Source organism: Simochromis diagramma, unplaced genomic scaffold, assembly GCF_900408965.1.
Source record: "Simochromis diagramma unplaced genomic scaffold, fSimDia1.1 OVJJ01000754.1, whole genome shotgun sequence".
NCBI classification, from domain to species: Eukaryota; Metazoa; Chordata; class Actinopteri; order Cichliformes; family Cichlidae; genus Simochromis; species Simochromis diagramma.
In genome coordinates, this window is record NW_024387525.1 from 1 (window position 1) to 13,493 (window position 13,493).

The window sequence follows — 13,493 nt, forward strand, 5'->3', positions numbered from 1 at the left end:
TTGTTAAGTAGCACAATGCTCATTTAGTTGTCAGTTAAACAAATTATTGAAAGAAGTATAAATGCATATTAGGCAGTTGCAGTATGAAAAAGAAAAAAACTGCAGTAATTTGCATGATAATCTGTGTAGCTTGAGTGTAATGTTAAAAGTTTGTTTTCATGAGCTGTTAATGCATATTTGAATTGTGGGAGAGCAATATTTTCTCACCTTTCATAAAGGATGGTTCAATGTATCCAGTGCTAAAGGGGACCATACATGAAGCAATGCAGCACATTTACTTAATTAGAGAATTCATCCAGCTCTTATTATCGTTCCCACACAGATGCTTCCAGCTTCACGTCACTCAGTTAGGAACCTTCTTAAGTAAACCGACTGTTAAACTGCAGCCTTTGACTGGAGCCCATCTGAGCTTTCACTGGACACACACTGATACTGGTCATCCATCGCAAAGCTAACACGGATAGACAGGCAATTATTCACACTCACATTCACACTTTTGTCAATTTAGAATCACTGATTAACCTAACACACATCGGAGAAAACTGGAGTACTTGGAGTGAATCTATGCAGTTTTTGTTGTTTTGAAAAAAATACATATTCCTTTTATTTGCCTCTAAAAAGTGGGGTTAAGGTTAATTGTAATCATCAATCACAGAGAGAGGCCTTTAACTCGACATCCAATATTTGTTATGAAATTTTAGTAATGTATAACTTTAAGACCGAACTGAAAGGCCTGAAGTAACAAAAAATAATAATAATGCACAAATTTTATTAATGACAAATTAGCTGCATAGACAGATCATTGATGGTTGGGTCTGTGTATTAATGATGTGCAGACATAAATCAGTTCACAGAGTCATATTGTAGTTTCGTGTCATTCTTTTTTGGACTGAAACAAGTCACACTACTGTAAATCAATTAACTTCAGAGTGCAGACTTAAAATTAAGTTACACTCAGGTTAGCATGAGACCAATATCAATAGTTTCTCAATTATATAATGGGTATAACAAGTAATCTTTTAAAAACAGGTGAAGAATATAACAATATCCAGTTAAATTAACACCTTTACAGAATCATCTGTGCTGCAAACACTGGTGGCAGCATACTGAGCGAGCATGATTTCCAGTAAATTAATTCAGAGCCAGTTTCCATAGTAACACTCTTCACAGGCTGCCCTCCGCCCCCCTACCCATCATTCTCTTAGCTACTGTGCAGTGCAGGCAGTGCAGCAATGGAGAATACTGTGCAATGCAACCGTCTCCAGCGTGGCACATTAACCTACTTCCACACCAGAAACAACCCGGATGCGGAATTAGAGAGAAGGAGGATGAAAAATGATGGATGAATGAGGAGAAAAGTGCAAGGAGAAAAAAAGGTTTGAGTGGACTGAACTGCATGGAAGGCAGAATGAAGGACACACAGAGGGGAGAGAAAGGACGAACTCGGGATGGAAAAGAAGTGAGTACTATGAGAGAAGGGCAAAGAGGAGAGGTGGAAATAAAAGGCACAATGAAAAAACTGAGTACAGGTAACAAGACAGAACTTAAATGGACAATATCAATGGAAGACTGAATATGTATCATCATTATTCATATTAAAACAAGAAAATAAGATCCTGGTCTCAGTAAATATTTACTCGCATCAAAGGAAACAGTTAATGTATGCCAGTGAAAATGAGAATGAACTGAAAAATCAATTTAAAAAAATGTTGATTGCTGCTGAAAATCACAACTGAACCCATGACTTCTCTGCTACACTCTTTGGCACATGTTCCTTCTTGCCCATCGCATCCCTCTTCACTCAGTGGTCCTGATGAGAGGATGGAAATTCCCTGCCTCCATTTCATTTGCCCTGCTTCCTAATCACAAGTCAAAGATTTATAGATGAAGATCTTTCACCACAACGAGGGTATATTCCAAGAGGCGGGCTCTCCTTAGAATTTCCCATGAGAGGATACCGTTTAAAACATCCGCTCCTCTTATTCTAATTAATCCACCTGAGAGTGAAACATGAACAGACAGACAAAGGGGGGAAACTGAGAAGATATACGATGACTTACCGACATGAGTGATGACACACTCGACCCTCTGTAGCAGCTCCTGAACCGACATCTCGTCCTCTCTCAGCCAGCACAGCATCTCAGGGTGTGGGTTGCATCCACTCTTCTCTTGATCTCTCTTCGTCTCACTCTCTCTCTCTGCTGCCACGCCTCCTCTCGTCACCCTTCCACCCCAGACAGTCTCCCCTGCTTTTGCTCCCTAATCCAATTTTCTCCCCTGAGATTTGTGTCTCCCTTTCTTCCCCTCATATATGTTGATTCTTATTTATACTCTTATTCCAAGTCCTTCCTCACATTTATCACCATCACAGACAGCCACAAAGCCTGGGGATAATGATAATGTTGATGCCACTCCCAGCCACTTAGCTAAATAGTAAGTCTACGTATAAAATAACCACGCTGCTAGTAAGGCACATATAAAGTAACAAAAAAAACCCATTTGGGGTTGATAGAATAGAAAATAAAATAGCTTAGTCAATTGAACGGTGAGCAAGATAATCTGCCAGTCAGTGTTCAGTAAAAAACAATGGCAAGGTAACTGTTAAGCAATTAAACAATAAAAGCCAGAACAAGTCAAGCGGAAAGACAACAAAAGAGGCAATTTGTTTGTCACCCTATCAGTCAGAAAACTGTGCCAATAGTAAAAAATAAAACTGCATTTTCAGAAAATTTGTAAGTAAAAACATCCAATTATTGATCAGCCATCCAGACACGAATAGAGTCAACCGTTCCTTGTCATGATGCTCCAAGCCCCAACTGAAAACCAGAAAAATCCTCATAGAACAAAAGTAAATATTTACAGCACCTCTAACCTAGGAAAAGACAGAATGCTCCTCAGCCAGGGGAGATAGTTGAGTCAACTCCATTGAAAGGGAAACTCCTCAAGCTTGATGGGCAGGAAATCAGTGGTGCTGCTGCTTTGATGATGTTCTATTTGCTCTCATAAAGAAGCTGAGTCACACAGAGGGAAAACGAATCAGAAGGCTGCTTCACCTGCCTGCAGGGCGGAGGGAGAGACACAGAGCTGGCTGAGGGTGGGGTGGGGGTTAATAGGTCCAAGAGAGAAATCCTGGTGCCTGGAGCTGGACTGTAAGAGGAGTGGAGCCCCAGGAACACACAATGATTATCAAATTAAACATTATAAAAATATATATATTCTGTTTTTGTTAAATATGTAGGAAAATAACATAAAACATTTTTAAAACCCTACATATTTAGCCATCAAAAAGACCGTGTTAAATTAAATAACTCATGCGACTCATCACGCAAGAGCACGAACAAAACAAATCATTTACGCTTTCACTTCACAGAGTCATTCGGTGCTACTAAAGCCACTCTGCTAATCCAGCTCCACATTTTGCCAGAACCAAACAATGTAAGGGGCTCTAGCATCTCTCCATGGCCCTGTATGCTCCTGGGACTGTCTATTAGCCAGAGACATCTGTGCTCTTGCTACTCATTCATCTTTTCTCTGCAGGCAATCACAGGCTGTACAACAGAAACAGCCAAGATCAATGGCCCATCAACTGGCAGACAAAACAAAGCACATAATCCTGTATTTCTTAGGAACATGACTACACAGTGTTTGTTTTTGTCAGATGAAATCATTAAATCTAAACTATCGGATTATTTATTTGTTTATTTGTCTAAAATTTAACAGTTTAGAATATAAGCGGAAATATTGCGTATTAACAAACCAAACGAAAATAACGGGAAATTATGAAGGATACAGAATGAAAAGGAGACCAAAAAAAGCCCCTCTCCCCCAAAAGGAGAAAGGGATGAGAGGAGACGTGACTAAGGAAACGAGCGGCGTCTGCACCATATGATTGGAAGTTACACAATGACGTCGGCGGAAGTGTTTTCGGCCTCTAACGCGGGAAGACTCACAGACGCTGTTGAGGACACGGAGTTAAGCAGACAGGGGTCGAGCCAGCTGCCAGAATTATTATTACTACTACTGGAGTTTTAGATATTCATTCACTCCGCCCTAGGTAAGACTTCTAAAGCGGTCCATGTTTATGAAAAAAGACACAAGGCGGCCCTTTGGAGCTAACAACGGGGCTAATGTTATTAGCTCATAGTAAGCACAGTGGCTAACTCACCTAGCCTCGTTAGCTTCCATGATAAGTTGTGCTATAATGCTAAAAACAGTGCCAAATGCCATTTAATGTTCAGGGAGACGGCGTGGAAATATTTCTTTAAGTGTTTACTAACCGCAGCTAACATGGGCTACACACCAGTGATGTCTGGGTCAAGCTGTCTCTGCTGTTCAAAGTAAACCACTAACTTCACTTTCTCATTAGCGAGCTGCATAACGAATACAGTTCGGTCTGTTGTGATGTTAAATTTCTTAAGTGCCGCTCTTGCATCCCAACGTTATGATGTCAAATTTTAACGTTTACTGTCCAACGAATGAAATAAGGCTTGACGTTATCGATTAATGATTGTTATTCAAATTCAAATTTTATTTGTCACGTACACAGTCATACACAGTACGATATGCAGTGAAATGCTTAGACAACTGCTCGTGACCTAAAGAAAAAAAAGGAAAAGGCTATGAATAAGATAGGAAATAAATATGAAAAATTAAAAAGGGTAAATTTAACTAGGAAGGAATAAAATATAAATTAAGGTTAAAAATGAAATAACTGTACAACACAAATTAGAATGAAGGGTAAATTTAACTGGGAAAGAATAAGATAAAATATATAAATTAAAGTTGGAAAATAAAATAACTGTACAACAAAATACACAATACACAGTATAGAACTATATAAGAATGTATGAAGAAATATAAATAAATAAATAAATAAACATATACACAATAACAGCAGCTGTACAAGTCATGTCTTTTTCTCCAGTGTTCAACCATTCTTTAAACGATCTGTTAACTCATGCTTGTGCATACCGGGTCTAAAAAGACTTGTAGCAAATCTTTCAGTACAACAGAGCGATCTTTCTGAGGCGTACCTCTTCTTCTTTTGGCTGCACTGTTAAGGGGTCGCCACAGTGGATAATGTGCCTCCATCTCGCCCTACTCCTAGCATCCTTCTCTGTCACTTCAACTCTGCATGTCCTCCCACACTACGTCAATGAACCTTCTCTGTGTTCTTCCTTGTTTCCTCCTTTCTGCTAGCTCCATATTCAGCATCCTTTGTCCTAGATATCCACTGTCTCTGCACTTGTCCAAACTGACAGAAGTGGACTGAAACTGACTTTACTCCTACACAGCACCCATGCTATCTTGCATAGATAGAGCGCTTTAGGTTGAAGTTGTAAAATGTTGTTTTTTTTGTTTCTTTCTTTGGGTTTTGTTTGTTTGATTAACTTGGCTCCCTCTCTAACTTTGTCTCCAACACTACTCCGTAATCAATGGTTGGGAGATGGTGACACTAACAAAAAGACAGCAGGCTGAGCTGGAGCTAAAGATGCTTTCATTTTCTTGAAAGTTACCTGAATGAACAGGATTAGAAATAAGGGGTGCATATATGATGAAGATCATAATTGGCCTGCAAATGGTAAATGGCCTGCATTTGTATAGCGCTTTTCTAGTCCCTAAGGACCCCAAAGCCCTTCACACTACATTCAGTCATTCACCCATTCACACACACATTCACACACTGGGGATGGCAAGCTACATTGTAGCCACAGCTGCCCTGGGGCGCACTGACAGAGGCGAGGCTGCCGGACACTGGCGCCACCAGGCCCTCTGACCACCACCAGTAGGCAAACATGGGGTTAGTATCTTGCCCAAGGATATTTGGCATGCAGCCAGGAGGCAGCCTGGGATCGAACCACCGACCTTCTGATTAGTGGCTGACCTGCTCTGCCACCTGAGCTACAGCTTGATAATTTGGATTTCAATTATTCTGGCATGTTATGGTTTACTTGTTAGGTGACATGTCTTTGAATATTGCAGCTTTCACGAGAATACCTTGATTAAACAAGGCAGCTACATGTGGATATCATGGTACAGGATGGAATTCAGCACAGTGCTGGACATTTGTTTTATCTGTGTTTCCAAAATATTGTTACAACCTACCCTACCTCTGTATAATTATGATATAATAATTATAGTGTGTGCATTTTGTATGTTCATTTTAACAGAATAAAGAAGAGTCATGCAAGCATTTTTGAAAGGAGCAACAGGTCAGGCAGCCAGGCCTCAGAAAGATAAGGCAGTGGCTGGACCCAGTGCAGAGAAGAAGGCCAAGGCTGTTCCTTGGGTAGAAAAGTAGTAAGTATGACCCACAAAGTTGTACTGTACAGCAGTACATCTGATTAACTATACAGAGTTACAGGAATCTCAAGAATCCTTCAGGACAAAACTTAACCGCCTTTTAACCGGGGGACTGTTCAGTATTGCCATAGAAATCCAACATTTTTTAGTTTTTTTTTTTTTTTAGTCTTGGGGTTGATTTACAGAAATGTTTAATCTGTAAAATGCATAATGAATAATAGCGTCATGTGTCTCATTTTTACATTTTGATCATCTTTTGATGTCGCAGTGAAATTCAGGATTGTTTCTTGACTCAAGATGATTATTAAATCCCCCAAACATGGAACACATAGTTTGCATGTAAGTGCGTTGGAGGGTGACCACAAAGCTACAAATAAAACAGTTGGATGTACGTTTTTTTTTCCTTCCCCATCTTTACAAAAATTTCTGGTCCTCATATATAATTTTGTGACAATTTCTGTTGCAGCTTTTAACTGACTGCCATTACTTCACAAATGTATTATTTATTATGTATATATTTATTTAATATTCTTATGCAGTGCACTATCATCCTAATATATTTTATTCTATCAGTTATTGTGTAATAGATGGTTACACTACAGTATTTTAACCTGGTTCTGTCTTTGTGATCCTTTTTTTTTTTGTGTGTGTTCTTCTCTTTTTGTAATTTTGTTCAGCAGTGCTTCTGTGATATGTTGACTAATGACAATAAAAGAATCTAAAGTCATATTTTTGTGAAACTTTTGTTTAACACACAATTATCACCTAAATTATGATATAAGGTCATGTTTGTCATTTTAGAGGCAAGACAATGTGAAATGTAATGGATAGTGAGTCATATTATTGACTTTCAGATGTTTAAATTGAACAAATATTTCACGGTGATGCGGTTAAAAGTGCTTCTGTTTTGTTGTTGCACAGTTCTCTGGAGTCTATATATAATCTGTAGCCTGTGCTGATATTGAAGCTTGTGAGGTACTCAAACCAGTTTTTGTTTTCTCTTTCTTCAATGAACTCCAGCAGGCCAAAGTGTGTTGATGAGGTGGCCTTTCAGGAGGAGGTTGTAGCAGTGTTGAAGAAGTCTCTGGAAGGAGCAGATGTGAGTAACATTTGGTTGTTTTGGGGTTTTTTTATCGCCTTGGCTGCATTACTGCATTTGGTTTGTTGATGACAATGAAAATGCCATACACTCTGGTTTTTGGTCCCTTTAATCTTGTGATTCAGAACAGAGCCTTTCAAGATCATAATGTGGAGGGTTGTTTTGGGTGGAAGTGGACAGTAAACATTTCTCTTATCTGACAGAAAACTTTAGTCAGCAGACTTCCCATCACCTGATAGATGAGTGTGTTTTTGTTCTCGTGCATGTACCACGTATACTGTAAGAATGTTTTCGAACTTGTGTCAGATTGCTTTGTCACAATGTAGCAGTGTGTTGTCAGATATACAGTATAAACATGGTTATTTCCAATATTTTTGTATTCAGGTTGTACTTGTGCTCATTTTGCACATTCTGCAAGGCCATAAAGGCACAGTATCATTGGATCTGTGTTTAAATTGCAGCTTCCCAACTTGCTCTTCTATGGCCCTCCTGGAACAGGAAAGACCTCTACCATCTTAGCTGCTGCCAGAGAACTTTATGGGTGGGTAAACTCTATGTGTGGTATTTGATAAGAGATTTCACATCAGTCATTTCTTCATCATAGTTTTTAAACCTTTGTTGATCTCTCTCCTTTTTTCTTTGCACTGTTGCTGCTCATATTTGACTCGTGTCTCTGTTTTCAGTCCAGAACTGTACAGGCAGAGGGTGCTGGAGCTCAATGCCTCAGATGAAAGAGGCATCCAGGTCGTCAGAGATAAAGTCAAAAACTTTGCTCAGCTCACTGTTGCCGGGACACGCCCAGAGTGAGTGAGCATTTTACAGTTTGTGATAATCAGAAAACAGCTAGACTTATTTTTTGTTTTGGGTTTTTTTGTATGAGGTTACTCACATTTATAAATTGGTAAATGTGAATTAAAAGGCAAACTGGGATTGTTTTCAGCTCTGCATACATCAGACGTCATCCTCTAATTGTAGAGCCAATCACAAACTGAAGGAATAAGTTCCTGTATGTACAGTTTTCCTTTAAAACATGCAAATATTTTTGGCTATAAAGGTAAAGTGACTGTGCGTCATAAAGCACATTTCAGTGGTGCCAGCAGTGCTCTGATGATAACTCAGTTTACAGACAGAACAGCTTTTGGAATAATTATTGAAATAAAGTACCAAAGTCTGTCAGTAAAGTCCAAACTAATGTTGAAACTTTCACTATTTTGCTACATTTGCAGCGGGAAGTCGTGTCCTCCTTTTAAGATCATCATACTGGATGAGGCCGATTCCATGACAGCGCCAGCTCAAGCTGCTCTCAGACGGACCATGGAGAAGGAGTCTCGCACAACTCGGTTTTGTCTCATCTGTAACTATATAAGCAGGTCTGCTGTGGGTTGTTGCTCAGAATCAATTAAACACACAGATTACACAGTTAACACACAGTTATTGTAATCCTGCTTGTATGTCTGTGTGTTTTCTAGGATTATTGAGCCTCTGACTTCTCGGTGTTCCAAGTTTCGCTTCAAACCTCTAGCCAATCAGATCCAGGAAGAACGTCTACTAGAGATATGCGAAAAGGAGAACCTCAAGTACACCAAAGAGGTAGGAAGAAAGAAAATGATTGTGCTGCTATCCGGTCTTCAAGTGATGATGTGATGAATCCTGCTTCTGGGCCCAAACGACTGAGCGTTTAATAAGGCTGTTGTGTTTTTAACATGTTTTAATGCTTTGTATCTTGTTCTATTTAATCTCAACAAGCCCCTAAAACAGTCAGTGATCACAGTGGTCGGCCTCTCTGTTTTTATTACCACTATTCATTTTAAAGCTTCAGGTTTTGAAACCTTACGATGTAACTACAGCCGAGCCCATGCAGCAGTATATTAATGACTAACCTGGTATTTTGGATGGATTATATCAGTCGTTCTCCTGGCTGAAGTTTGGTCCTTTTACAGCATCCTGCCATGCGGTTGCATTTGTCCCTAACCTTCAGGAACCATCACGTTAACTTTTATTGAGTGGAAAAAAGTTAGCGTTCGTCCTCCAGCCTATCTGTGTTTATGCTAACATAGCTGTGTCGCTAGCGATCATGTAGCACATCATTATATACCAGCTAGCCAAACTTCAGTAACCCTATAAATGTCACTGCTGTTTAGTTTTCTGTCTTCATTTATGTCGGAAGTGATAGCAGAGCTGTACATCTTAATTTTTTTCAGAAATCTCTGTCAGAACATGGTATATTATATTTAGATGGAAAGTAGCGAGCTAACTTCCTGCTAACTTCTAACACCGTTAAATTTAATAAATTCTGTTTTCATGGATGCCTGGATGTTAAACTTAATTGTTACACCTGGTAAAGCAGCAACACTGATCATTTTATTACAGATGAAAGAATTTAGACAGTTTTTCAATCCTCAGTGATGCCGCAGTGATCGTTTGACTGTGACCTTAAGCGGAGTTTGGGCCCAGACACGGCTAATGACGTCAGATTTAAAGACCAGATAGTGTAATGTAGACCTGTGAGAAATTTCTAAGATGTCTTACGCACTTCTAGTGTAGGTTCATTTTTTTAATTGCTCCATACATGGGGAAAAATGCCTCCATAAAAATTATTTGAAAGTGCTCTTTGATTTTAACTGAGAGGCTGACTTAAAAGGAGAGTGTAAAAGAAATTACCAGACATAATAATCTTACCATTGGGTGCTGTTAAATGTTTTATGTTTTTTTCTTTACAAAAGCAGCACACAAAAAGAAAAAGATTCATGTAACAAATAAAAGAAAGTCTGCTCTTTCCTTTTATTACTAATGAAGCTGTAATCTTCAGCAGTGACCGTATCTGCAGGTTTAAAGATGATCAGTTGCACACTTTTTAGGTCTTTTTGGAGACTGCTATGAGGATATGTGACATTTTAGTCCTTCTACAAAATGTCAAAAATAATTAAATAGTTGACCAGTACAAGTATAGTTTCAACACATTTATTTTACTCATCCACAAATACATATTGAATTTTTTCGTTTTTTTTACACAGAAGTACAAATCAGGGTTTAGTAAGGAGCTCAACTCAGAACGATGAGCTGTATCTTTTAACTTTGTTAATGTTAGATTGAGTCTGACCCTGGCACCACCAGTATTTTAAGATAAATCTGCACACATCCTCCCCATAACAGACTCAACAGAAAGTCAAGGTTTTAAATACCCAAGTAATTTGTGTCGTGCTCACTGTATTAAACTCACTTCCAGCCCTGTATTTTTGTTCTTGGACATTACTGAAGTAACTTTGCATGATTCACCATTCAAATCAATCCTTATTTGTCTTGTTTTTGTCCTTGGTGCAGACTCCCAGTTGAGTCCAGCCAGCTTTCTTGTGATTTGATTGCAGAGGCCAAAAAAAACAAAAACAAGACTCCCATTTTCCTGTTTGTTTAACTGCTCGGCTGTTAAGCCTGTCCACAAATGTATATGAGCAAACAGCTGTTTATTTTTTAATATTTAATGTTTAAAACAGGGGATTGTTGCAGTTGCCTTTTTTAGGTGTAGCAGACATCAGCCCCTGTACAACTAACTGGGGTTTAAGTTTGCAGTGTTCAGTAGCATGAGCAGAAAAGTGATATGTACATCAGTCAATTTACGATTCAATGCACTGTCACTCAATTTCATTAAGCAATAAGAGGCTCCACCTACTGGTCGAAGCACATACTACAGTCATTCTACATGATCCATTTCTATACATTTGATTTAATTGTATTAGTAGATGATTATTAACATCCTTTGCTGGTGCTGCATTTTCAAATAAAAAAAGAACGCAAAGTGTGTGAAGAGATGGTTTTTGTAAAGTATAAACATTTTTGCTTACCTGTAAAGTATTTTAGATACAGGGAATGTTCCTGCCTAAAATTTTGATTGTAACATAAATAGATGGATTATCATGACTGCAGACTTCTCTACATTTGTGAAGAGTACCGGTATGTGTGGCCTGCTCCCGTCGTAAGCACAATAGCACAAGGCAGAAGAGTTCTCAGTGACAGGCAGGAAGTGTTGAATATTCTTAACTGTATGATATGTTTAAAAAAAATGGCTAATGTAATTCAGATGCCTGAGGGCACAGCCAGTTTCCATTTCCATTTTACTGTGTTTGGTCTGGTAATACTGGCGGTGTTCCTCCACCACTGTCACTGTCCCTGGTCCTGTGCCCACCTTTCCCAGGTGGTAATCCATCCATGGTCAGAAATGTAGTCACTGTTGAAAAGAGAGTCTGATTTGAGTGACATCTATGTGCTGCATAACATGTGAGTGGAGGTATAGCAGAACTGCAACTGCTTCCTTTGCACAGCTGGTGGAGTCTGATAACTGTCTTTTCTAATCCAGAGTATAGCAGCATTGGTGCGGGTGTCTGAAGGCGACCTGCGGAAAGCCATCACATTTTTGCAAAGTGCTGCACGCCTCAATGTCGACAAGGAAATCACTGATTGTGCTGTTATTGAAATAGCAGGGGTGAGCTGGACTTCATTTGTATCACAGTAGACTGTAAGAAATGATTATTAACTGTAGTTAGAATGTCTTTCTCATCTGAGATCTTGCTTCTGCTCTCTGTTAGGTTGTACCTGACAAGATGATTGACAACCTGCTCCAGATCTGCTTCAGAGGAACATTTGAGAAACTGGAGGTAGCAGTCAGGGTAAGTGTTCTAATAGCCTGAAATAGATAGTTAAGCACAAAATAAAAGGTATGGCAATCAATCTTTAATCATCTTCTCTGTCAGAACATGGTGGATGAAGGCTACGCAGCCACACAGATCTTGACACAGCTTCATGAGTGTGTCATAGAGCAGGACCTGAGTGACAAGCAGAAGTCGACTATCACAGAGAAGATGGCAGTAAGTCATATAATACGGTGCTGTTTTTTTTGCAGCTACAATAGTAAGTCGGAATAAATGTAGAAGTTAAATCCTTTTTTTAATGACTCGATCTGTTTGTTTTTCTCTGGTTCAGGTTGTGTGCAAGTGTCTGTCAGATGGTGCAGACGAGTACCTGCAGCTGTTGAGTCTGTGTTCAGTCATCATGCAGGAGGCTTCCCACAACTAAATCCCCTTCCATAAACGTCATGGTCATCTGCTCCCATTGGGACCAAAGGCTTTACAGAGACACTTAACTCAGATTTATCTGCATTTGATTGTTGTTTGGGATGCTTAACCGTGGACACCAGGCGACAGTGATCATTCATAAACAACGTCAGAGCACTTCATTAAAAAAAAGAAAAAAGGACATGTTGGTACTTATCCAACATACTTTTGTACACTTTGAATTCTGGAAAATAATAAATAGTTCTTTCTCGTTTTCAGGGGTTCACTGTTTTTTATTCTTCAAGGAAAGTGTTGAGTTAACAAGCAAAACTGTGACGTGTGCTCTTGGTGCTTTCTTAACTGAATTGTAAGACATATAATACAGTACAGTGCAGGTTTGATCCACCTCTCGTTTAAACATAGTTTTGCTTTGGCATGATAATCACCCCAAACGCACTACCAGTGCAGTAAAAACATCATCAGTCATGAAATTGGCCTCCTTAGAGCCTGGACCTCAACATTATTGAAGTTGTGTGTTATCATCTTGACTGAGAATGAAACAAAAGGCATCCATCCAAAGAAAAGCTTTGGATATCTTTGAGGACACCTGGAGAACACTTTGTGAAGTTCAAGTTCAAATTTATTTATATAGCACTTAAAACAACAGGTGTTGACCAAAGTACTGTACAATACAATGGGCAAGGCAATAAACATAAAAAAACAGAATAGTGTTTTAGAAGAGAATAAAATCATTAAAAAAAAGTGAATAAAATCATAAAGTATAATAGTAACAAACTCATGATGAATCAAAAGACAGAGAATAAAAATGGGTCTTTACAGGGAGTGCAGAATTATTAGGCAAATGAGTATTTTGTCCACATCATCCTCTTCATGCATGTTGTCTTACTCCAAGCTGTATAGGCTCGAAAGCCTACTACCAATTAAGCATATTAGGTGATGTGCATCTCTGTAATGAGAAGGGGTGTGGTCTAATGACATCAACACCCTATATCAGGTGTGCATAATTATTAGGCAACGTCTTTTCC

General features: G+C 39.0%; 1 protein-coding gene across 1 annotated transcript; it reads left to right on the plus strand.

The window, feature by feature from the left end:
* Positions 1–3,912: 3,912 nt before the first annotated feature.
* LOC120727343 (replication factor C subunit 4-like) lies at positions 3,913–12,639 on the plus strand. Its single transcript, XM_040021562.1, has 11 exons — positions 3,913–4,054; positions 6,171–6,300; positions 7,324–7,402; positions 7,864–7,943; positions 8,086–8,205; positions 8,629–8,772; positions 8,872–8,992; positions 11,754–11,879; positions 11,983–12,063; positions 12,148–12,261; positions 12,377–12,639. The coding sequence occupies exons 2-11, from the start codon at positions 6,185–6,187 to the stop codon at positions 12,467–12,469; spliced, it is 1,074 nt and encodes a 357-aa protein (XP_039877496.1). The 5' UTR covers positions 3,913–4,054; positions 6,171–6,184; the 3' UTR covers positions 12,470–12,639.
* Positions 12,640–13,493: the final 854 nt, after the last annotated feature.

Coding starts and splice junctions, on each gene's coding strand:
- LOC120727343 (XM_040021562.1), top strand. CDS start 6,185: ATGCAAGCATTTTTGAAAGGAGCAACAGGTCAGGCAGCCAGGCCTCAG. Junction 7,944..8,085: donor GCTGCCAGAGAACTTTATGG/GTGGGTAAACTC, acceptor CTCTGTTTTCAG/TCCAGAACTGTACAGGCAGA. Junction 11,880..11,982: donor CTGTTATTGAAATAGCAGGG/GTGAGCTGGACT, acceptor GCTCTCTGTTAG/GTTGTACCTGACAAGATGAT.